This window comes from Streptopelia decaocto, assembly GCF_964273445.1.
Source record: "Streptopelia decaocto genome assembly, chromosome: 2".
NCBI classification, from domain to species: Eukaryota; Metazoa; Chordata; class Aves; order Columbiformes; family Columbidae; genus Streptopelia; species Streptopelia decaocto.
In genome coordinates this window covers 135037512-135064461 of record NC_138655.1, presented here as the reverse complement: position 1 = coordinate 135064461, position 26950 = coordinate 135037512, and the positions used below count along the sequence as shown (strand labels likewise).

Sequence of the window (26950 nt, the reverse complement as noted above, 5' to 3'; positions counted from 1 at the left end):
TTACACTCAAAATTAAATTTAATTTGCAAAGAACTGTGGTTGGAACATGTGGCAACACTATTGCTCCTGTTCATCAGATTATTTTTTGTTTTATGAGAACAGGACAGCAGTTTAGAATTCCTTTTTATTTACAATTCTACTTTAATACATTTCAAAGTAGAAAACAAAACAATTGCAGTGGAGACTTTATATAGGTCAGTCTTTGGAAACTGATGTGTATTTGCTATGCCAGCACAGCTTAAAGACAACATGGATTTTTTCTACTTAAAAGATCTCACAATGCTATGAATTACATTAATTTGCTGTATTGCAAGTAATTTTTTACAGTGTTTAGAGAATCAGCACTTTAAAATTGTGGAGTCTGAAAAAGCATCCTTGAAAAGTAGATATGTCATGAGAGTGTCAAAAGACAGGAAGTACAAGTAGGAAAAAAAAAAGCTGTGAAGACTTTTGAATTACTGCCTCAAAGACATAAAGACATTGTTTCAAAAGTGACTAAAGCTTCCTGTGTACTAAATTATTTAATTGCATTATGAAAGAAACCCTCCCTTACTTAATGCTGATCCTAAGACAGATTTTTCTCTCAAATGCTGTTCTACGAAACACGCATTTTTTAAGGTTTTAACACAATACCCACGTTGTTTGCGCTTGTCATGTAGTCAGTCCCATACCTGCATATGTGTGGATTTCAAATCCGAGGAAAATGCTAGCTTCACGTTCAAGCCTACCGGTATTAAATTGTTACTTTTATGATTTTTTTTAAAAAAAAGGGAAAAAAAGTCTTCTCTGTCTTCTGGTGGACTGCATTTGTTCTTTGAGCTATATTGAGAAAAAGTTTGAAGGATGCTAGACTTAATTTAATGTTTTAATACTTAGAGACTCTTGGAAGTTTGGTATGAGGGTCTTAAAGTATTTGGATCCGAGCATACACATTGCTTGAATTTAGTGTGATGTTAAAATGTTTCATAAGACAGAGCAGAGCTGCTATGATCTTTCAATGTTAATATTTTTTTCTTATCACTTTACTGTGTAGATTCCCTTCATGAGACACAACTCTGCCACAACTCATCCTCGGAGGCAATCGTGGAAGCCTTTTATAATATGATTTTTAGATGTGGATAAAGCTCTCAATAGAGTACCTAAAGTAAAGGAGAACAGCTACCTTGTCTCTACTATAAGCTTATTATGACAAAAAGTTGAGTTTGCTTGTCAGGCTTGGATAGACTGTAATTGATTGGTTTGTTATTTGGACTGACAAGGTAGTTAATTTGCCTGCAATTTTTTGCACTAATCAGGAACATTTCGTATGTGCATTGTTGAAAAATCCTGGATAAATGTCTTGTCAGAATTGTCCTATTAAGTAATGTCTTTTTCCCCTGTGCTTCGTTGGCAAATGATGTTATACAATGCTTGGATTCACTGAAGAGTGACAGAAGCCTGTGGGACTTAAATATTGTGCGTTCCTCTGTGGTGATACTGAAAGAAATGAGCAACGGTTTGCAATTCACCTGCCGCTCTACTTATATGCGGTTTAATAAGAACATTTCTATATAGAACACCGTGTTGTACATAGACCTTACTGTAAAAAGGATTGTTTCCTTAAAAAAAAGAAATGTTCACTAATAATGAGACCTGTAAAACACTTGACACTTACTATCCTGAAGGAATAGATTTGCCACGGAAAAATTGATTTTATGCTTATTAGTATGAACTAATTGTTTCTGACTTCAGACATTCAAGTGAATAGAACTATACCTATATTGCTTTCTGAAATATTTTTAAGAAAAAGAAAAGTTTGAGTATATGCAGACTCTTGTTTTATTTGGCTTACTTCTCTGGCAGTGTTCAGGACAAGCTTATCTCCTCACAATACAAGTATGAAATTGTTATGTATAATAAGTTGGGGAAGGAATGAAGAACTGATCACACAGCATGACAGCTGAGATCTTCATCTTCGTCCACATATATCCCGGTAGATGCAGACATATTATGTTGATCTACAAAATGGTACTGATCCAGTTCTTAAATCTACAGTAGCAGTGTGGTGGCATCTTCATCGTTTTCATCTTGAACTTGCTCGGAAAAATTCTGCTTAAATTCAATCACACTTGTAACTTTATGACATATAATCTTTGGATTTCCTGAGATATGGTGGTTTTTGTCATCTATCAAGGCGCATTTTTATTTGAAAATATTTTTTAAATATAAGAAAGAAATTAAATGCTGTAATAAGTAATAGGAGAAATATACAAATTTGTGTATCCTTATCTGCAAGTCATATCTTACCAGGGCATTTCGTGTTTGGATATTATATTAAATAAAATTAACCTGATGTCTAACACGTCGTTTTGTTTTAAAAAGGGGATGGGATGATAACAGAGTAAGATTTTTGTCTGAATAATCGGAAATGCTTACCACTCTGTGTTGGCAAGGCACACAAAGACACCTTAAAAATAAAGCAATTTGCTACTAGGAAATAGGTGTTAGTGCAGGATTCTATTATTTAAGAATCCATTAATCTGTTTTAGGAAGAAAGGACAAATCTTGGTGACCACTTGTCCAGAATTCTGGAAGTAAAAAGTTGTATCCAAATGCTGTGCTAAAAAAGGTGTTTGTCCATATGTCATGCTGACTTTAGGGAGTGGGGGTGGAAAAAGTAAGTAATGTTTACTGTGATTTATGATCAGTAACACAGTCTAGGTATTGTAAGTAGAAGAGAATGGTAAATGTAGCATATCTTGCCTTTATTAAGACTTTAAAAATACTTTTGTGTGTGGCATTCTGCTAAAGAAGCTAGAGAAGTAGTTTGTTAATTAAGCTGCAATAAAATATGTAGCTGATTAGAAAAATACACTAATTACCGTGGACACACTGTCAAACTGGAATGGTATTCCACTCATTGGGTTCCACTCAGAACTCTCCTGGATTCAGTATTATATTTTCTGTTATTTTTTGCCTTAGTGTATTAGGTGCTGGGGTAAAGTGTTGTGTTACATTTGCAGGTGATGCCAGAATGATGTGATGCACTACAGCGTTAGAATTAAAAATGAAATTTTAGGAAAGCATTCAGAAAGAGCATGCAGTACAGTAAAGGAAAAGGCAAATCCCTGTTTACTACGTGATTAAGATACAAAGAGTAGCTAGTTAGGAGATACATCTTCAAAAAAGAAGGTATGTGGGACTCTGAATCACAAACCGATCATGAATCAAACTGATCATACCCGAGATGTCCAAAGACAGGTGTGAGGTGTTACATTTAGCACATGAAAGTACTCCTCCTGAATATTCAGAAGACTACTGTCTCACCCCTGGAAAAGCCTCAGCATATGCTGGCCGCTTTGGCAAGAAATACATAGAGACAGTCCAAAGGTAACTGAATTACATGGTAAGAAGACTACAGGAGACATAAATGACTAGAAAAGCTTATAACGGTTGGATTTCTTACATTAGAGAAGACTGGGGAATCTCTCTTCAAACAACCTAAATTAGTACAAAAATGAGAGAAGTTGCTGCAAAGAATGGAAAAAATGAGTTCTTCAAATCTCATCAGACCAAAAATAAGTTAAATTGTAGCAAGATGATTTGGGTTAGGCAATAGAAATTTTTTTTCTAACAATGAGAATAATTGCACTACAGAAATTTGTTAGGGAACTTGAGCAATCTCTGCTGTTGGAGGATTTTAAGGACAGATTAATGTGTGTTAAAAATTGTTTGAGTATTGATACTCCCATGATTATGCTTAATATTCCAAAGAGGTTTCCTGCTGTATTTCCTATGGTTGTTCCCCAGTACAACTTCTTTGTAGGATTTTGTTCCTTCTTTGGCACTTTCTTTTTACATTAGGTTTTAGTTTAGTTTTGAATCTCTCTCTCTCATTCCTATGAATTACTATGTCATTTGCCTCTTTTCTGGAAAGCCAGATGTTAACACTTGATATTTCACCTTTTGAAAGAAGTTTTATGGCAATATTCAAAACGATAATGGACTTCTCTAGTAGTTCACAAACAGTACACCATTCAGTATAGTTACTAGGCTGAATACCTGAGAATGGCACTATAGATGCAGTCATGTATTACGACTAGAATGTACTTCAGAAAAACTAACGCAGCTTTTGCTAATACATTTCTTAAATTTTATACTCTTCAGTTTGTTAGGGGGGTTATCCTTGTTCTTTCAGGAAAGAAAGAAAATATTTTGGACTTTTTTGAGAATTCTAATTTGTGTAGCAGTATCTTAATACATGTCTTGGAGGCATTGTCTTCACAGAAGTACTTAATTTAAACTTAAAAATACTGTAACTATAAGTTCTATACTGCAACTGTATGATAACAAAAGCAAACACACTTGACATACTGTTTACATGTTGATGTAAACACTCCCCTTGTATATGTGGGCCCTTAATTTAGCAAGATAATTTATGAAACTTGTGTGGTTTATAGTTTTTAATTACTTTCTTGCTGAAAGGAAGCTTTTCACTTGCAGGTATAGTAAATAAAGTTTCTTTATAGTGTTGTTATAATTCATTGTGTACACGCAAATTGTGTACAGTTCATGAAACAGGTGACTTGTTGACCATTCAGAAAAAATCTGGGTTACACAGGAATGTCACATAACAATAGCCAGTTTGGATTCTTCCTTGCCCATAAATAATCAGTGTTAGGTTTTTGGATTTTTGGGATTATTTGTTTGTTTTAATAGTGATGAATTAAGCATGAATTAAGTAGGAGGGGTGGCGGTTTGGGGTTTAGCATAATAAATTTAGCTACACAAATGTCTGCCAGACTAATGTTTATTTTCTTTTGCTCATTTGGGCTTTAATTGACACTATTTCTCAGTTCTGTTAAAATGAAGTATTTGATGTTTAGTTTATGTCATGATAAACATCTGTGGAGGTGTGGGGAGTAGAAGCTAGATAAAATGTTTTTTTTTTCTTTTGAATATGCAAGTAGAATGTTTTCTTTACCTTTTTTACTTAAAAGCAGAACAGCTTAGAGGTCAAAGCCATAGAAGTTCATGCTGTTATGTGTTGTAACTAGTGCTAAATACAGGATTTCTTTAAAAATTAGTTGATGTAGCAGATGCTGAAAAACGTAGCACAGATCTTCTGAGTGAATGAAGGCTTTTCCACCAGACTATTTTACACTGAAGAGAAAAAACAATACTTTTATTAATGTCCTTGAGTTTGGACAGAATGTTGAGTAAGTTAGAGATTATACAGTTTCCCACATCCAGAACTGTGTAAGTAGTTCATCGTGAAACTACTGTTAGCTGAAGATCAGTAAAGTCATCCTGCTCTGTCGGGCCGTATGTCCTTCTTGCCCATACACTGTCTTCATCAGTAGTAGGTGGATATAAAAAACAGAATGTAATAATCATCCTGAGCCTGGTATATTCTCTCACCTTTCCCCAATATCCATGCCATTCTCTTCCAGGCATAACAGAATGAAGTAATATCTACTTTCTCATATAACATTATAAACCATGGAAGTCAAGGACTTCCTTTTTGTATGATTGCATTGTTCAAAATAGAAATTTGAGTGTGGCTTTTAATTACTTTTACAATACCATAAACATTATTCTTCCCAGAAAGAGTATTTCATTTACTTAAATGAAAATTATGAAAAGATTATAATAAAGAAAGAAGTAGGTTGGAAAAAACCTGTAGAGGACGTCTGTTCAAGCCCCCACTCAAAGCAGGACTGACTGCAAAGTTAGATCTAACTTTGAAATTAGATCAAGTTCCATAGCATTACATACAGTTGAATTTTGAGCATCTTTGGAGACAGCCTTTCAGGATAACCAGTGCCTGTATTTGAAGAGGCTATATAATTAGGCTATATCCTGGTTTATATTCAGTATTGCATGCAAGTGCAGTCATGGAAGAATTTTAGTGCTGGAATCTGTCACACTCCTGGTGCTCATGTCCCATAAAGCTTGACTGGCCTATGTGAGAAGACTATTAAATTATCCTGGTGCTGAAGGTTTCTTAAAACTGTTCTCTAGAACAGAAACAGCAAGGTGACTTGACCATTTTGAGTTGTTATGCTCCTTGTAGGCAAGGAAAAATGTGTAAAAAAATCGGGAAGAGGAAAAACAGCTTTTTCCATTCCATACTTTAGTATGTTTTTCTCTTCTGGCAATATTCTGCCTAAAAACAAAAGAGCTTCTAAGGATCTAGACCTTATGTTTTAAATTAGAGTCTAAATACAGCACTGCATCACTTGTGGTCTGTGCTTGGCCTATGACATGTCACAGCAAAACAAGCAATTTCTGTTGGAATCTGTGGGGCTGAATTGAAGAGTTTTGGTGTAGAATGGCAGGGTGATATACGAAATGTATTTTCACTTCACTTTGTTTCAAGAGTTGTCAGAAAAAAAAGCTAAAAAGAAGAATGTTTTCCGCATATTCCATAAAGAAATAGCACTATTGTTTTGGGCTCCTCCCTCAGTAAGTGCAATAAATTTACTGTTTGGACAGCATTAATAACAGTGCACTAAATATAAGATTATTCAGTTATGTCACCATTAGATCTTTAATTTTATTCTTTACATAAAGGTACAGGAACGTGTACATTACATGTAAGAGCTGCTGATAGAACCCCTGCCATAGTATTCATTCCTGTCACCCAGAACTTATCAGTTCTGTGGGCTGGTTGCAATTAAGGTGTGACAGGAGCGCTCCTCACCTGCCCCAGTCCAGTCAGTCACCTTGGTTCTGGGGTTTGAATTCACTTGAGCTACATCAGCTTACTCTGGTTTTTGTGCCGTTTGATCTATCATACAGACACTAACAAGAATCAAAATTATGACAGTGCCTTCAACTGTCATAGCTGGGTTTTAAGTTGTTCATCCGAACCCCAAAATGTGCTGGAATTTAAAATGAACCCCCATGCGCGTCTCTAGCTGTTCGCAGTTTCAGAGGGGCCCAGCACTTGGGATCAAGGGGTTAAAGGGAGAGAGACCAGTGCCTGAGAAGCAGCATCTGTTCCAGAGGTTTTAAGAGCCTTTACTCAGAAATGAGGTCCAGAACAAGCCAAGGAAAGGTGCGTTTAAATGGTTAAATCCTCACAGGTGATGGAATAGCCATCATGTTGTATCCCTCCAGGTAATGGGTGAGCCAATGCACACCTACGCAGTTCTCTGAGAGTTTAAAAATTCTGGATTGATTACTTCTCATTTTGTTCTAGTTAGTTCTAAATTTGCCAGAGTAAGTCTTATATGACAAATTCTCTAATTTTAATGGTGATGATGGTTTCTCAATAGTGTATCAAAGTTTTACGTATTTTTTTTCCATTATAGTAAATCTTTCTAAGCTGTTGCGATGAATGAGGAGTAGCACATATATTTTGCAATTTTGTTCAGCGTGGTACCTTTTGACATGACACTGCAGACGATGGGCAATGGTGTGTACATAAGAGAGATTTTCTGTAGTCTCTGAAGCATATTTGGAAAGTTGTATTTAAAGATTAGCTTATTAATGTTGTGTTTCAGGGACATGTAGGTAATTACTTTTACAGCTAGAGATGGGTGATGCTGTCTTGTGAATGCAAAATAGGTTTTTTCACTCTGGCTGAATCAGCTCTTTGTGGTTTTCGATGGTATTAACCAGTGACTTACAAATGTGCCAGCAATGGGCAGGTTTTGCATTCACTGCTCCTCTGTAAAAGCTCAAGTCCTTTTCCCCTGTGCTTGCAGGAAGACTTCTGCAGGCCAACTGATAAGACTCCCTCCTATGCAGGTAGATGCAATGTAATGAAATTGGATGTGTGTGCTGGGCTTTGTAAATAAAATGAGATTGACCCCAGCCATTATCTCATTTATCTCATTTACATTGTAAAATCAGTATCTACAGTATTGATTAGAGCATAATTAGTTAATTATGAACAGGAAAATGCAGAGTTATGTAGGGCTTGAGCACAGCCAGCTGTACTGCTAAAAAACTAATAAAAACAATCCAAGGGCATGAGCAGATGGAGATCACTTTATTAAAGAACAAATCAGACGTATTTTAGGTATGAAAATGCTTAATCAAGCTTTCTTGCTGTGAAGATGTAGCTGACCTGCATTTTATACTTTTTTTAAAGTAAAAAACGTTTTCTTATTTTTTAATTCGTTAACCTCACTCCTTCAGAATTCACCTTTCTTCTTCACACTCCATTTTCTCAGTATATAGTGGACATATATCTATCCTCATTAATTGTTGGAATGAGGACCACAGTGATTTCTAATTTTGATGCATAAAGTAATTTCAGGCTTGTTAAAACATTGATAGTAAGCAATTACCTGTCAGTTAGAGGTAATTTATGAGGTTAGGTTAGCTTGTCTTTGTGTGGAGCTCTGGTTTTATTTTCACAAAGTTTTCAGTACAACTGCTAGCCAGGCCACTGAAGATGGCTGTGCGTTTAATTACATTTGTAAATCATGTGCTTAACCACAAAAAAGTTATCCACAAATAATAGCAAGATAAAATATTTGCTGGATTGCAGACTGTTTTGAAGATGTGACCTTGAATTCACAAGGGTAAAAATTTTAACTGAACCTGTAAAATGGACGAAGTGATTTCCTTTCTCCGCCCAGCCTGATAGTTTAACTTGTGTTATTAAGCCATCTTCAGGTTGGAAGTGGATGATATTTGTAAATGAAAGCGCCGTGCGACTCCTTTGCTCTCTAAATGTCTGTATTGTGATTGATCTCTGAGTGCATTTACTGAAAGGCTGTGAGACTGTCAGCATGACACCTTTTGTGACCCAGCAATTTCATTCTTTAATTAAGTTGAAAGTACTGCTTATTTTGTGTCGCTTTCTTATTTTCTGCTTCTGACAGTGGATTTTCTATGTAGCTAAACAAAAGAAAACAAGTGATAGTATGCACTTGAGGGCTTAATCTCACTTTACTAGTGCAATTTTAACCTAGGTGTAAGGTTTCCTAGCAGAATTAGGAATTAAGAATGCCAATGTGATGTGTGCAAGCTTCTCATTTGGTCCCAGTTCAGTCTCAGCAGACAGAGAGCTGCTGGACAGCTAGGGCATCATCTATAACCACAGTACAGTGTGTATTCAGCCATTTTCCCCACATCATGCTCTGGGAACTTCAGAATCAGTGGATTTGTGCCACAATACAGAAGTTGTATTCCAATAAAAAGCAGTATGATGTGTTTAAAAATAGCTTTTATCACCATGCAGCTTTTTATGTTTTGATACATGAAAATAAGCTTTTGTTATTTGCATTTTCTCAGCTGCGCAGATGCAGATAGAAGCTATTAGTATCTGAAAACGTTCATACAGATATTTTTAACTCATTCTAGGAAAATGCAATATTTCTTCTGCCAAACTAGACAACTTTGAAGTGATAAAAGTTAATGACAATAAATATTAAAGACATTCAGCTTTAGAAAGGTGCCTTCAGAACTGTATTTGATTTCATAATGTTCTGGTTATTTCAACCCAGCCTTGCAAACTCCCTCATTTTACTTCTGAAAGGTGGCTGAAGGTGCAGTCAGGAAATACCACATTCTAGATACAAAGTGGAAAAGATATCAGAAGAGATAGCAAAGTGCAATTTTAAAGAAGAAACATTTTCTTTTGAAGATATGAACACTTGTGTTTATAGGCAATCACTTCAGAAAAAAAATCTAAGTACTGTTTGAAGTCAGTTGTAGATTTTTTGATTAAGCGCTAAAAATACACAAAGTGAGTCAGAATTAGTGTGACGCTTTATTTTGTGTTAGGGGGTCCCAAACAGTTTACAAGAAGGGAGTTCTGATAAGGACTGCTCAAATGCAAGCATTTACATAAGTAAGGTTCTAGATACATATATAGGTTAGTAAAAATACATTCATTTACAGATGATAACACTGAGGCTCAAAAGAGGCTTAATCTTTTGCTGAAGGTCAAATAGGCTGTTGGGATGTAGGAGTGTGACCTGTCTCATCTCCCGCTCTCAACCTTTTTATTATTTTAATACGTCTTTCACAAGAAATAAAAATACATATATTCCTGATTGTAAATAATATATTTCTACATTAGAACTCTTACGTCTTTAAAAGCTGAGAATGGCTTCCTTTTTTTTAAATGTTTTCTTTGTCCTGGATTTAGTTATTACTAAACAATCCTAGGGATCTAGATTATAATCTGGTAGGTCCTACTTTGTAAAAATACAAAAACCATGTCCGTCCAATGTTGCATACTGATGATAGGTAGATTATTGCTTTTAATAGCTGCTTAGTGGAAAACAGAACACGCAACACCTTTAGCAATGATTGTGTCTTACATATAACTGCTAAAAACAGGTGGCTTCCCTGGCAAGCTCAGCCCAGAGAACAAGGACAGAAGTATTGATTTAGATTAAACGATCATAATCAGAAAACAGTTACTTCTTTTTATTTGGAGACTTGTCCTTGGAGAAACGTCACGTGAATATTTTCTTCTGTTAATACAGCAGTGTGTTCTGTTATTTAAATCCTCCTGTGATGCACCGTGTGTTCTGTTGATAAATTATATCCCTCTGATCTGATGAAGCCTGTGCCATGCTGCTACTGCAAATTTTTTTATATATTTTTGTGTTTGCATGTTTTGTAGAGGAGAAAATGAGTGGCCAGGGAAGCAGAGAAAGAAAGTGTAGGGAACTTCTTAGAAAATATCTGTTTTAATCAGTCTGTTTCCTATTTTTGAATAATTCATATTTTTATATCACTTTAATTCGGAGTTTAATGGCATTTAATTAAGAGAATATTGCAAAGTAAATTTGAAAAAAGCTTGCTTTTTCATACAAAAGAATACAGGAGGTATGCAAATAAAGTGAAGTTCATCAGGATATAGGAAAATCTCTTATTTACTTTTAGAAATAGCTTTCTGTTCTTCAGCATATTGTTGTACTGATTTAAAAATCCTCTCATGAAGCACTTGTTACACTGTAGCATTTCTTCAATGCTGGTAGATTGAGAATAGGTGAACAACAGCTATACTATTAGTATATGTTCTGAGCTTTTTATGTTGACCATACATAGTACAAAATACGAAGGAAAGGCTTAACTAAAAAAATAACATAAAAGTGTTTTCTGTACATAGGGCACTTTTAAACCTGAAAGATCCCGGTGAAATTAGCACCCCTTTCCAGAAAATTCAAAGCAAATAAGAAAATATTTTGTGCATTTATTTTTCAACCACACTGTTCTAGTGTAAAAAATATAATTTGTAGTTGTAAATTAAACTTGAATTGTTGGATATGTGAGGGAACATTGCTGGGTTTGCCTTGAAAAATGAGATGTGTAAAATGGTGTCTTAAAACTATGAACAATCAATATAGTCACCATCTAAAAACCCCCAAAAAATCTGAAAATGACCTTGAATTATATTGAAATATCTAAAAAACTGAGCTGGTTTGTTTTACTTTTTTTTTTTTTCTTTAATTTGCAAGTCTCTTAAATAATCTCTTATATATGTGACTATGACAAAGTTGATATATGGGTGTCTACATCAGATATTCCAAATTCAGCAGAACCTACTTGAAGTGTTTGTGTTTGAAAATACCACTTAGAGAAAATGGATTTTCTGTGTTGTGACAGTGGATTGGGAAGACTTGTGCTGAGAATGTCAGTGAAGCTCAATCTAAAATATTATAGAAATGCAATCAATATGTAAATAGATATTTTGATTTTTTTTCTGTTGCAGGTGTGACGAATGCAGACTTTGCTACCATTTTGGCTGCCTCGACCCTCCCTTGAAAAAGTCTCCTAAGCAGACTGGCTATGGATGGATTTGTCAGGAATGTGACTCTACATCCTCCAAAGTAAGTTAACTCATCCTGTGAAATAGCTGAAGTATTCTGGTTTTAGCAGTCTTATTTAGCATCTGAAATTGTTGTTGAAATGCTATACATAGTTCTGCTCTGAAAAAAAAATAGAAGGTCATAAAATAATTATTTCAGATTCTCTGTAAAACAGGTTAAAAAAAGAATGTATGCAAAATGGAAATAATAAAGAGAATTTTATTATCCCAGTTAAATTATTTCTTTTCACATTATGTTCTCTCTGACAAAGGAGTGTGGATGCTGTATCAGGATTGGTAACTTTATTGACAAGTGATAATATGTCAGGAGTAGTAAAGAATACAAACCTCTAAGGACAGTGATAAAAAATATATGGTTTTTTAAAGAAATGAAGATAATTTGAATTACTAAACCTGGTTTTTTTACTGGAAAATCATATGAAGGTTGTTAATACTGTATATTGATTGGTATGCCTTGATCAAATACAACATTATAAAACTAGAACAAATTTTTTGACATGGGTTAACTGTCTTTAATAATATTGACAGTAGTAGTATGCTTCTGTAGTACTGACTTTTCAAAAATAAAGATTTTGATTTTTTGCACAGAAGCTTCTTTAGTACTGGCATTCTTTTCTATCATCGCCATAATCTCTGAAGAGACACTTCCCAAATGATTTTCAAAATTGGATTTATAAACGCACCTGATACCTCAGTGTTAAAATAATAGAGTATTCGAAAAGTCTTTGATATTTTACAGGCTACTCCACCACTTTCTATTTCACAGAATTTTTTAACTAGTAAGGCAGTGATTCAGTATTTGGATACACGGGGACACAGCTTTGCAGGGATGCTGTCTTAGGTTGTGTGTGGGCATATTGGACACTTAAACTCTTTCATCATGTTTTGGCTTGCTAGTGTCCATTTCCAACTGGAAAAACATGATACTCAGTTTCATGTTGTGAGGTTAATCAAATTGTTTTTCTGTAAGGACATATGAAGACAGACATCGGAAATTAGCTGTCCACTACGGTTTGGACATCAAGCAATCTTTCTTGAATACCGCTTACATGCAATGGACGTTCCAAGAGTGAATTAAAATTGTTATTGAATTTCTGTCACCTGCTTAAACTAAAAGGGGTTCCTGATAACGTTAGTTAAAATCTTCCATCTCCTGTATTCTTGGCTGCTTCTGAGTAAACAAACAGAACAGGGTTTATAATTTCTAAATATGTTTCCGGGAGATTAACACACTGTGTACCAGATAAAATTTTTTAAATACTTTATTCTGTATATTAAGTTTAATTGGCTTCACTTAGTACAAGGTGTGTATTAGTTTTGAGGTGCATGTTGAAAAATATGATGTTCTGAAGAGTAAACAATTTATGGTTAGAATGACGGTATATTTTGTGTTACCTTAGTGATTATTATAAATTTTAAAAATGCTTGTTATTTTGTCTCATTTTCCTTCATGAAGATTTTTAATGAGTAAATTTAAATAAAGTCTTTTGCACTTTCAAAAACAGGCAATTTGAATTGTATTTGAGTGAATATGTAATGAATATGAATGATACTGAAAAATTGTCTTATGGGGACTCCTTGTGGTTCTGTTTAGTCACTTTCCCAAAGCTTTTCCACAGAGCTATGCAGAGAAATTTCTCTCAAAAAGCTCTATTGCTCTCCGTGTTTTAAAAAGTCTCTTTTTGGTAGCTTTATTTTATTCTATACTGTGTAACAAATTCCAACAATATGGTGTTGAGTTAAACTCCTTGCAACCTCAAAGTAAATGTATTTTTAAAAGGATTAGGACTTTGTTTATCTACTTGGTTGTTTGCAGAGTGAATGTAGTGTATGGAATGCATATTATATATCCACGATTTTGCACAGCATGTCACAGCCAGAAGGAGCTGGTACGATAAAGGTTTTTTTCTACCCCTCAGTAGAGGGGATAGTCTCTCAAATGTGTACTTAGAGCTCAGAAGAGGAAAACCCTAGAGAAGGTTGTGTTGTTTGCTGCACTCTGCTTGACCTGTGGATGAATCGCAAGCCTGAGCTACCAGCAATTTCAACCTCTCAGTCTAAATCCAATTTTTGATGTGTCGTGGTAAAGTTTATTGTATGTATTATAGCAGCAAAATGGGATTGAATTTCCACCTTTGGCCAAGGAGACTATTTAGTTTCCATTCCTCCAATTTCGTTCATCTTTTTTGATCCAATTTGAATCACTCTTGCAGTATACATTTTAAAATTCCCCAACAGTAGCTTCTATAGCAGTATTGGGCCTCGAAAACAATTGGTAGGTAAATTACACCTGAGGGGAGCGATTATAACACGTAGGATATAATGGTTCAGTTAGTTTCTAATTCTAATTAGAAATTTCAATTTTAGATGTTCAGGAAAAGTTGCATACTGCTGACGATGAATAATATGATTTTATTTTCAGATTTTGCTAAGCACTTGCAGATGTCAGCAGTACAAGGGATGTAATTTAGCAGTAATAAACATATGCTTTAAATTGCTATCTATCACAAATGTTGGACATTACTTCCATTTTGCTCATACTAGTCACAGGACTCTCCAGCAATTGTGTCAGTTTTTCCACCAGCGTAACATATTCCCATATTACCCTGCCTGTCAAATAATAGACAGACAGTGACTTTGCTGTAGGGCATGAGGGCAACAGCTTCTCTGCTGGTAATACTCGCTGTCACTTTTATGGAATGGGTGATGCTCACTACTAAGGTCTGACAAGCTCTCTCATCTCAAAAACATTGTGCGTTTTGTTACATCACATGAAAGCTGAAGTAAACCTATAAGCTCTCAATTTCTGTAACATTATCCATCTACCCTGGAAAGGATTACAGTGCGCTTTCAGGATTTCCAAACAGCGCTCTAAATCATAAATTGCTAATAATTTCAAATAGTTATATTCAGAATGAGTATGTAATAAAACCTTATTTTAGTTGAATTTAAGAAAAATGAAATAAAATATAAATCAAATTATTCAGTATTATGATGTGGTAATATTTAGTAGTAATAAATGTGGCCTGTCCATTGTTCATTATGTGCAATAAGGGTCTCATTATGAGGTCTCATTATAATGTTAGATGTGGATTCCTTTCTGTTGCCTTCTATTTAAAAGGTATTGTTTAAAGTATCTCCACCAATGTTAAAATACTGCAAAGGACCTAGGCAGCAAAGAGTCTAAGCATCTATCATGGTGGTTAGAATGACAGTGCTAGTTAGGTTTCTGTCTGCTTATCTTTGTGTACAATCTATTTTGCAAAACACTGCGGAGTATACATGTCAGGTCATTATTTGAGTGCTGCAAGATCAGCTGCCTTGTCTCTAGACTTCTGTTTAGTTGGCTTTTATTTCATCTTTTTTACTGTATTGCATTTTTCCAGTGGGAATAAATTGTCAGTATATATGCATAGAATTCTCATCTAAACCCCTCAGGAAATATTTGCTGGAACTACAAATACATGACACACCAGCCCTGGCAAGTAATATATTTTTTTACACCTTTTGTGTTAGAAGGCAAATATGGATGATATTGCTTATTAGCCAAGTAGAAGTATTTCTTTGGGTGGATCTAGCTTTGACATAGTGAATAAGCAAATGTAATTGGACACTGTAATAATAAAATATTTCATATAATATTTGAACTTTTTTTTATGTACTGTTTATTTCGCATCTCTTAATTTGGTCAGATAAAACTGAGCAATTCAATTCCTGCAGTCCATGTAATTTTATTCTAGTAAAGAATAAAGTAAGTGGTTAAGAAGGCCTGTGAGGAGCGTAGAAGTTCCTGATCTACTCATGATTTGTGCAGGTGGCAATCTCATTATGGTTTGTCTAATTTAGTTTTTTTAATTACGTCTTTTTTTCAAACTCAGGAAGCATTTCTTCAAAGCATTTCCTCACACACATAGTTTCACACAAGTGTGTTAAAAAATAAATAGTGAAACAAAAAAGTCCTGATGCCAAGCTCTCGGAATTTAGGCAACATCAAAATTAAGGTGACCCGCAACACTTCAAATCCTTTTGTGGTCGTGCATGAATTTGCAGCCTTTGATCATTTCATGCTGTGAATTTATTTTTTTTTGGTGTAGGAACACTGCCTTCTCTGATTTTGCTGTCAGGAGTCACTAAAAGGGATTAATTTGGATTGAGTATTGGGAGAAAATACTGTCCTTAGCTTTTGCAAGGCCTTAAAACTGAACCGATGATTTTGAGAACAGAAAAAAAAAAGAAAAGGAAGCTTGACCTTATGTTTGAAGTATTTGAGTTATGACCAGAAATTTGAATTTTACCTTTGTCTCACCCTATGAAAGCTAGACAAATTAACATTTTCAAATGTTTTGTGTTTTTTTGTTCCTTGTTTGCTATTGCGTGGCTTGAATACCTTGGCCCAACATGCAAAAATGCGGAATTCTCAAAACTGCAGTGGATGATACTGTAAGCTGAGTTCTGAAAGTATTATACTATGTCTCCATAATTATGTGATCTGGACTACTGCAAATTCAGCAACTAATTTAATAGAAATTATAATTCTTACTCTTCCTTTGGTTTTGCAAAATGTCAATACTGCTCCCTTACTTTAGACATTTTTGTTAGCTTTGGATGCGTTGTTCTCTGGAGTTGCCTTTTCCTGCCCACTGGCTATAAGAGGGAGCCAAGCCAGCCACTTTAGATTAGCGAGGGTTATAGTTTAGGTGGGATTCTCCTTGCCTGAGTACACACAGAAGATGATTGAATCAGTGTTGCATGGACAGACTTTATCTGGGTATTTACTAAGCATTCGGAACAAAACATTTTCAATATAGCTAATATCTTTAACATTTTATGTATACAAGGGAACCTTATTTAAATACAATAGATGAGGTTGGCACATGGTCGTAGTATATATGCATGCTTAATCACATCTTAAATATGTTTCATATATGATACATCTTATCATTCAATACAATGTGATTTTAAGTAGTTACATTTAAAATATGTCTTTCAATAAACACTTCAAAGTTTTTTTGTATTAATTCAAACTTGTTTCAGATGCATATTCTGACAAAGGGTTACTGCAACAGTAAAGAAACTATGACCCTGATTTAATCAGCTTACATCAGAGAGACTGTTGCATCTGAGCACCTTCATTTGAGGACACAACATACAAGCAAATGTAGTGCCACCGTGGCAAACAGCATTGCAGCTGAAAAATGATAAAAGAATACTGCTAATAAATCTGCTGGCTGATAAAAGCAGAGCGTAATACAATAGAAAAAGTTCAATTTTTATGCAACATTTTTCAGCCAGAAGGTAAGAGTATTTCAAAGTGGTTTGCAGAATAACAGATTGCATAGTGTAACTCTCTGACTGCATTTGTAAAGGTTTTACTTCAGTTTTACTAAGTGTGAGTATTGCGATCTACTTTATTATGTGGTCATCCAGAACGATAGAGTTAAACATTTTTGTGTGTGTTCATGTATTTTAAAATTGGTTGAGTTACGCTATGTAGACTCGGATGTTGCTGTTTTCTGTGATGTGTGACAGAAGATTTTTATATATATATATATAAATATATATATATATATGTATTTATAAAAATATAAAACATCTGGAAAATATGTGGTTGTTCTGAAATCACTGTTTTCTTCCTAAGTTTATGAGAAGCAGACAAATGTTGGCACTGGAATGATTTCCTTAAAATTGAACAAGAGAAAATTATTCAAATCTGTAAGGCTGTGTGAACACAAGTCCTAACACTACTTATGCTCTGTTTTAAGGACTTCAGTAATGCCAAACCTTGGCACAGAAATTAATTTTACTGTCAAGATAGTTTTAAAAAAATTTTTTTTAAAGTGAAATTGCAGTATATAGTAATTCTTATCAGTTGGCTGAAATATCGCCAATTGCATTTTAATATTTGCTCCCCAGGTGTCATTTAAAACAATTAGTTGGCACAGCATCTGTTTTTTTTCTGGCAAACAGGTATGATAGATCTATGTAATGAATAATTTATACCACAACATGCTCCAAAAATAATCAGCCTTGAAATTAACTTAAGCTGGGACTTGATTTATGAATAGCAGATAAACTCGGCATAAAGTTAGTTGGTATTGAATCCCCAAATTAATCCAAATGATCAGATACACTTAGCTGGCAGAAGAACATTCTCATAGTGTAAGCAGGAAGGTAAGGTTTTAATGAAAAAGAAGGTTAAGCACTGTGAAATATTTCTGGAACAGATGCTTATTTTAAATATTTTAATTGTTCTTCACATCAAAATCAATTCTACCAATTCCAGTACTCCATATTACTGACTGCCAGATCCTCATCATGGACTTCTAGTGCTTGTTCTTCTGCTTAAGTGCAGCTTAGCTGTAATCAAAAAAGTATAGTTAAAAATGGACAATACAGTACAGCATTGTCTTTCCCATAACCTTGTCTGAACCAGTCTCTTTTTTACTGTTTGCGCAGATGATAGTACATTTAATACCACCCAGAATTTTAAAGAAACTGGAATACAGGGATCTTTCTCTTGATGAGGAATTGTTGTTCCAAATGCAAAAACGGATTTCTGACTTTAAAGCATAACACTGGAATAGATCAAAGAGTATTAATAAAAAAGATTAAAAACTGAATTCCCAATTAATACCAAGTGAGATGCCTAGTTTTTGCTTGCATTCAACTTTGTCAAAAACCAGCAGTTATAATAAACCTGATAAGAGCCTGTTTGGTCAGTGGTATATTCTTAGAAAATTAAGATTTAAACTATTCACAGCAGTTTTAAGTGAGTATTTTTGTCAGAAAAAAAAAAAAAAAAAAGAGCATTTTAATGGTAGTTGGTCCAAAAATTGTTTGGTTTCCAAGATTCATTTTCTTCTTCTCCATATTTTTTCTTATCCAGGAGACTGAAGAAATTACTTGCTGCTTAACTTCATTCACCATTTTTCATAAACAACAACGCAGGATTTTTCCAAAGCTGAAACTTTGCACTTTGTTACAAGATCTTTCCTTAATGGGAGAGCAGTAGTATCATTTAATGCCTTTCATAATGCTGAATATTTTATGACAAAAGCAGTAGGAAAAAAATGTTTTGAATACTAATGAAAAGTGTGATTCATTCTGATGGCATTATACACGCACACCTTATACTTCCTTTAAATTGAAGCAAATTATTTTTTCAAGGGGCTTTGTGAATGTCTCATGAATCCAATTATTACTGAGGTAGTTCTGCTTTTCATAAGTTATCTTGACAGTTTTGCTTTTTTGCAACTAAAAATATGTTACGGAAGTAAAAACAAAGATGCCTGAAATTAGAAACAAGCCTGGTCATTAATTATCACTTTGTATAAAATAGACACCCATGTCTGATTTCCATTGCAACATTTAAGAGGTACCTGATTAGTAAAGTACTAGACTTACAAAAATGAAATCACAAACACAGTGTAGTGATGATACATTTTTAATGCATCTAATCTGAATATAGGCAATCTAGTCTTTAAATTACTGAACATCTAGTTTAGATGTGGTTTAATTTAGATAGAATAACTGTTACCTACTCTAAGGCAATGGTTTAGGAAGCAAAATCCCTCTGTAGGCAGCTGTTACTACAGAAATGCCACTGCCACTCCTTACCTTCCTTAGGTTATGCTTCTAACAAAATCTGCTCACAATTACGATTTATCTGGGAAATAGCTTTTCCGCTGAATTATGACTTACGCTTCCTAAGCCGTGACAAAATGAATTTACAGCCTATATTGCCTGCTATTGTTGTGCTGAGTGGCAAGGAATCTCTGCTGGGACCTGTCTGCAATTGAGAAAAATCCGAAAAGCAGCTAGCATCGTGTTTGAAGTAAAACTACTAAACCTGGTTTTAGGCTGACGCAGTGTAAGAGGATAAGAAATGGGAGCACTTTTTCAGCCCTGAGCAGCACTCCATGACAGGAAGATTTTGTACCTCCTCCTTGGTTGGCAGCTGCGCGTACTCTCCAAGGTGTGAGAAGGCTGGTAGAGGGCTGGTGTCTGGGCGGGACAGAGGGAATACTTGCTCCTTACTGAACAGCAGGCTTTCTCTTTCTTGCTTTTGAAAAACAATTTCTAGATATTCATTAATACAATCCTGAGCAGCATCGTGACAGTAAATGTAACATATTGAAGATGCTATACTGAAATGTAAAATACATGGGGATAGTAGTTTTAACCCAGGTTTTCTCTGTGTTATATTCCTTTTTAAGTGAGGTCGCAAAAGGAAGATACACTCACGTGAAAGTCACCAAATTGTAGCTGACAAAGCATCATAGCTTCACCACTAATACGCATTCAGATCTACTTCATCAATCCACTTGTCTTCCTACTTCTAGAGTTCCTAGAATAATGAGTATTGATAATTAGGGTCTTCATGCTGACAGTGGAGTCATAAATTTATCAATAAATTATAATTGACCATTACTACTGTCTATTAAAAACCCTATTGGAAATTTGGATTGTTATTTACTTAATTAGTAGAGCACGCATTGATTCTGAAAGCGTCTGAAAAGACTGTGAATGAAAAGCTTGTAGCTGACTTATGAATTTTTTAACCTCTTGAGCTTTGCTTAACTTTTTGATTTAGATGACACAAGCTCTGGGAGGGCAGTATTAAAAACACATATCCATTGTGCATAATCTTTTCTAATTTGAATATTCGCGAAGAATTGAAGACTCAACAGAAATTAGTAAAAGCTGTGTACAGTGCAATAGCATAAACAAAGGGAGTCCTGAGAGGTGCAAACGTCTATCTGGAGTCTGGTGGCATCCCATTCCACTCTTATTTTGCAAGGTAGTATTCTGTTGCTACTGAATTCCTGAGATAGATTTCTTTACCTAGAAATATATTTCTTACCTTATGTTTTATATAAAACTAGAAGGCATGTAATTAAAGAAGAATTATATCTCTTAATTCCTCACTAGTCCAGCTTTATTACCCTGCAAATTATCTTAGCACATCACCTGTAATCATACTCCATCTGACACAGGAAGAATTAGATTTTTAGTTGTTAGCCTCTGGATAGGATCTGAACACATTATCATAGTTGCCTAATTACCTGCTCATGTTTACTCTCAAGGTTGATTTTATTTTAAAGGCTTCCAAAGAAATGCAACCATATATGTCACTTCAAGTAGTGTGTCACTCATCAGTATAAATTACTAATGCTGCCTTGGCAAAATCTGATCATATTGAACCAGGAGAAAGAAGGGAGAGGGGGAACAAAAAAAGTACCATTTTATGAAGTGCTAAGCAAGTAATGAATTTTAGCAGAATATAGATTTGCTTTTTGTCGTAGTGTTAGATAGTGGTAGTGAGGTTTAGTAGCCGTTCTCAAATAGAGATTCTCTTGGTGCCAGGCACATTTAATCACATTTTGCAGAAGACAGCTGGGCATTGCTGATTTGTGCTGTGTCAGCCACTTTCGGTGCAAAGGAGTGTCTCATCACTTGGGTTTTAGCATTCGGTAGCAGAAAAGTTCCTTCTCCTTAAAATTGGCTCAGCAAATAGCTTGTGTGGGAATATAACTGAAAGAGCATTACAATCAGCTCTACCAAAAAAACCCCACAAATATTACATGGAATTTTAAGGTGGCTTTTGAAAAGAATTTTACAAAACCTTTAAAATCTATAGTGCATTGTTAAATTCCGGTAGCAATTAAATTTATCTTAGATTTTTTTAGTGAATGTGTCTTTGGTAATGGTTGAAAATTATTATCTGCTTCAGTGGTTTGAAACACCTTTGGGCATGTTTGAAAAGTCTTAAGTGTATTTCAGCTGTGTCAAACAGTACAAAAAAATTTCATACATGGAAAGCCTTGGAATCTGTAGATATCAAGATTTCTTCTAGCTACTAATCTTATGAAGACTGAAGGGCAGATAGTATCCTTTTAGATGTGGTATAAATAGCCAAAGAAAAGAGAGTGTCAAAAAAGGAAATAGCAAGATAACTCAGTATTTATGGAAGGTACACACAAGTGTACTTAGAGTGGGTTAATCACATCACGTATTTATTTTTGGAAATAGAAGGGTGTCAGCAGATTGATACAGTCATTGACATAATGAATATTAAATGTATAACCCATCCCGTGCAGTAAATAAGGATTGGGGATTGGACTAGATGATCTTTTGAGGTCCCTTCCAATCCCAAACATACTGTGATACTGTGATACGTATCAGGTACTAATATTTGCAAGTATGTTGTGTATTAAAGAAATATGCAGCTTGTCCTACCATTTTCTTCTAGTGCCTGATATCTCCACTGCTTGTTTCGATTGAAAATATTGCAGAATGCAGAGGAACTTCAGAGCAAATAGATATCTTGGTTTTGATTTTTAATTGCTGGTGCTAAGGAACTTCTTGAAGGTTATTTTAAGCTGTCTCTATTAATGTAAGGATAGGTTCAGGAATCTTACATTTAAAAGGTAACTATGATAAAATAAAAAAAAGCTTGAGATTTGAGAGCTATGATTTATTAATATATTACTAATTATCTCACTGGAATGACCTACAGACCTTGCTGTTTATATGCTTTCTAGGTACAGCATAGGCAGGGGCCATTGATACACAAAGAATTATTTTATCCAATGACTCGTTCTTCCATGGAAAGCTACCTCCTTCAGCTAAAAAATAGTAAGATGGCTTAAGCAATCCCTTGGGAAATATGATTTTGAACCCTCTTAGGAAGAGGGAAGTGAATCAGGATCTTCCCTGTGATGGCTGAATGTGTTCATCAAGTAATTTAGGGCAGCAGTCAAACCATCAACTAAAAGTAAGGAACTGGGAACTGGGTGTGTCTGTCTCTCCTTTTTTTTTTTTTTTTTTGTTTAATTGGGGGACAGGGGAGAATAAAAAAAAAAAAAAAAGAGGGAGGAGGAATTGTAATACCCCCAAAGAGCTTTCAGAGTAGTGAATCTCAGAGGAGGAAGGGAACTGTTCGTAATCCAGGGTAACCCTACTGAATTCTGAATGAAGCTGGTGTTTAAAATACCCTGTTAGTTTGAACGTTTCCTATGGATTACCTGAAATGGTTCTTATGCTCGGATATGCTCATTTTCATGGACCTCAATCTCAGGTATCTCAATGTGTATTTATCTCAGCATTTTGGTTAAGATTGGGAATGCATTTTTGAAAGGAATCACTCAATTTGCATTACGGAGAGGGCTCAAGAGTGCACAGACGGGGTTCCTGTAAAGGGACATGAAAGCTGAGGCTGCATTCTGGCTGCTCGTGGGCAGTCGGTCTCTGTGACCAACATATTCATCTCTTTGAATCCTACAGCAACGTCTGGCTGATCCTCAGCACCAGCTGCTTCGCTCCACAGTGCTGTTCTGTCACATCACTGTAGTTACTGGTATGAAGTGACTATTAAAACCACTCTTATATTTGCTGTATCAAAGCTAGATTTGTAGTTTAGTTTGACTGACTACAGGTTATTTCATTCCAATTTTGATCAGACAATTTGTGGAATTCACGCATCAGTAGTCTCAAGCTTGAAAGCCTAAAAACTGATGCGCAGATATGTACTGTTAGGGTATTAAATTTTATCATTTGTATGTTTGTATAAGCACTGTATGCATATGCTTTTAACTGAAAGAATCTGATGTGCAATGTTATTAAGCAACTATATTTAAGAGTAAGAGACTTGGTGTGTGTTTTGTACTATGAGATGATAACCATATAAAGGAATTTTGTCTGGTAGATGTGATCGTTAAAAAAAACCCAACAAAAACAACACAGGAAAAATATTCATGCCTTCTAAAAATACAGTAATGTTAACATTTCATCATTCCATATATCATTTTCAGCATTGTTAATTAGGGAAGAATGAGGAATTTCCAGGCCTTTTTAAGGATGCTTTAAAACAACGGCACTAATTGTGACCTTTCGGTTCCTGTGGGCTCAGCAAAAGATGGCTGATTAATGTCACATCTTAAACTGTGTCAACTGGGCTGTTCATTCCTTTTTTAGTAAACAGCCCATTGTCAATTTAGCTCAGTTTGACAGCATAAAATATCCTTGTTTTAGCTGGCTATTTTATATTATTGATAGTATGTATCCCTATTTAGTAGTGCAAAGTTATATGGAAATTTTCTTTAGTTACTCTGTTGACTAGCATGAATGCGTAAGTCAGGACCATCCACAAAATGGAGTTCCTAACATTTGCTTGCAGCTTCTGAAAGGATGTCTTAGAGATTTTTTTAATTTGGCATATTCAGATATTGGAGATCTGAAAAGAAACAGATAACAAACGTTTATAGAAAGCTTTTCTATAGATAGATTCATTCTTTTAAAATATTTTTACTGCCTCAAGTTAATGTATTATTTTTCTGCTTTACCATTTGAAAATAACCAATGGTACTTTTGAAGAAGAGAGGGAAAGGAAGAGAAAGAGAGAGAGAAAAGCCGTATGGGAAAAAATAATGGGACTGAAAGAAGCACCCTTGGCATAGAAGGGGAAATGTGAGCACACACACATTCATAAGAATGTGTGAATTCAACTTGCAGAAATACACAGAATCCCTTACAGAGAAGAATGGTATGAATTAAGAAAAAGGACCATGGCAAAGTGGAGAGAAGAATGTGGAGGGCACACAGTCTTCCCCCAAAGCAGGATAGAGCGTTTATAGAAAATGTCTGAAGCATAGGCAGATAAGTGGGTGCCATATAAGTAAAGTTTAGGGAGCTATAAAACCTGCATAATAAACTTAGACTGCAAAATACGGTGTGCTGTGAAATGCCTTTCTTTATTTCATCTTCTTACTGGAAAAAAAATCCTGGAAGTGGGGAGAGATGAAAACCAGTCTTGATTTAATAAGTAGCCTTTGACAATTTTGTGATGCTTTTGTTGATCACACATTTTAATATCACTTTGTTTTGCATTTTATTGGGAAAATCTGGACTTCAAGGAGCTGAAAAGCAAGAATCAGTGCTGATGAAAATGTAAGGAGCTAAATAAATATTACTTAAAGGACTTCTCAAAGGGGGGAAAAAAACCCAGCCCTATGAATGTGCTGACCCCATCTTGAGAATTAAGTGAGATGGTACAATTTAACGCTTTGTTCCAACATCTGACAGACACACTATGAATGCTGATGCATAATATCTGAAGATTGTGTGCTTGAAAGAAAGCTTTTTTCTGAGCTGCGTTCTATTTTTGTTAGAATAAAGCAGCTGCTTTTTGGAGCAGAGATCTTCTCAAGTGCTCAGTCTTCTAATTCAAGTTAAGTATCAGCCAAGTATTCTGAGTGAATTTTGTGTATGCTTTCTCCCAAGCTGCTGAAGTGGAGTAAAGGAAACTACTTCGATCATAAATTGTGTGGATGTGCAGCTTAACGCTGAGAGGTGGAAGTAAGTTTGCTGTTGTATTTTACTCCCAAGTTGTCAATGCCTCAGCAATCTAAGGGCATGGAATGAATGGGGCAATTTAAAAATGATTTGAAAAAGAAATGCAGAGAGAGTAAAACTGTATTTTTGAGACTATATGAATAGATGGCTGTGGTCTGCCTCTGATCATTTCTGAAGGAAAAGAACCCGTTGTTTAAGGAAACAGACAACTGCAAATCCAAATGTAGACTTCATAATGGAGCAACTGTAGCTGCAGCACTGCTTTCTACAAGTAATAGCAGGTGTTTTGTACATTCATAGTTTAGAAAAGCTTGTTTTAAAATCTTAGGTGTAAAGTTCTGGTATCATTGTGTAAATATATTGAAGTCAACAACTGCAAGTTATATGCAACATGAGTACAGCAACACAGTAAGCACTACACTTCCTGTGGCTGTATATGCACATGATATGTTTGACAATTGTTTTGCAACTTTTGATCTTTTTTTCCTACAGAGGGGGGATGAAAAGGATCAGAGAAATCAGAGCTGTTGTACAAACTGGGCACAGGGAATATGAAATATCCTGATCCAGCAGTAATAAAGTATGTGTGTATTGTCTTAAAGAGCTTTTAGAACTCCATAAAATATAAAATCAGGACAAAAATTACTTTCTAGGCTATAATATATATCTGTAGCCTGATTCATAATAACAAAAAATAGCAGAACAAAATACGGAAGAATGTGGTGTGGACAAAAAAGGAAAAATTATTAAGTTACTCTAATGTGCAGTGGTAATGGCTTAGTACAGCACTCTTGCCAGTATATTAATATCCTGGTATTCATATAAAATATGTTGCTCTGGTGCACCAGATAATTACCAAATTATGCAAGACATAGGAGATTTAGCACAAAAGGATAGATATCGGCATTTTCCGTTTGTTGATGAAATTCTAAAAATTTCTGGTGATTAAAAGAGAAGTTCATGTTTGTGCAGAAATTTTTGCCAATAGTTTAAGACATACTGTAATCCATGACAGTAACAGGAAGAGTGTATTCCTTTGCATTATATGAGATGAGATTAGTGTGGCGAATCTGTATTTTGAAGTTTAATTCCAGGATTTGCATTCTAATGAGGTTTAATTAATAACAGTGTTTTAAGAGTAGATTTTTTAATATACTTCAGAGACTTGGGGTCAGAAAAAGCCATTGAAAGACAAGGTGGAATTATAAAAGGTTTTTCTTTTGTATCAGTCTTTAAAAGAAGGCAGAGGTTTTAGAGCTAGCTTAAGGTTTATTACCTCAACTGAGGTAGTTTCAGAGTCAGCTGAGAATGAGACCCTGTTGTGTTAACAGTGTATAAACATGGAAGTCATCGTCCCCTTCTCAAGAGAGAGAAAAATAGCCAAGGACAGAACAATGGCATTGCCTCTGTGACTGACAGTGTAGGAGGTCAGTACATGTACCTTAAAGGCTGCATTTGTAATTCCCTGTCTTTGGAGAGGGCAGGGGAAGAGAGGAGATTGTCAGAAGTTAAATAAAATCGGCATGTGAAGAGTGACAAAGGCAGAATAGAAAGAGGAAGAGAAATTTTAGAGCTACAGAGCACAGCTTCAAAGTGTAAAGCCCGTATTCTCCCCACATTGACTAGCGCAGGATAAAATCCTGGAAACGGCAAACTGATTGATCTCACAGGTGTAAGTAGATTGAGATAAACTCTGCGTTTCTCCTGGGTATTTAATTTGGCCTCCTGTGAACTGTGGAGAACTTACAGATGTCTCTTCTTCACTAGATTTTAGCAAATTCTGGCTAAGATGTTGTGAATACTTTCCTAGTG

The 26950-nt window shown here is 35.1% G+C and overlaps 1 protein-coding gene across 1 annotated transcript in view; it reads left to right on the top strand.

Moving 5' to 3' along the window:
- Window positions 1–26950, top strand: part of PHF14 (PHD finger protein 14) — a 166408-nt gene that overhangs the window by 102124 nt on the left and 37334 nt on the right. Inside the window, 1 exon segment of the mRNA XM_082043954.1 lies at window positions 11669–11786. Within this exon segment, the coding sequence (XP_081900080.1) occupies window positions 11669–11786 (118 nt within the window).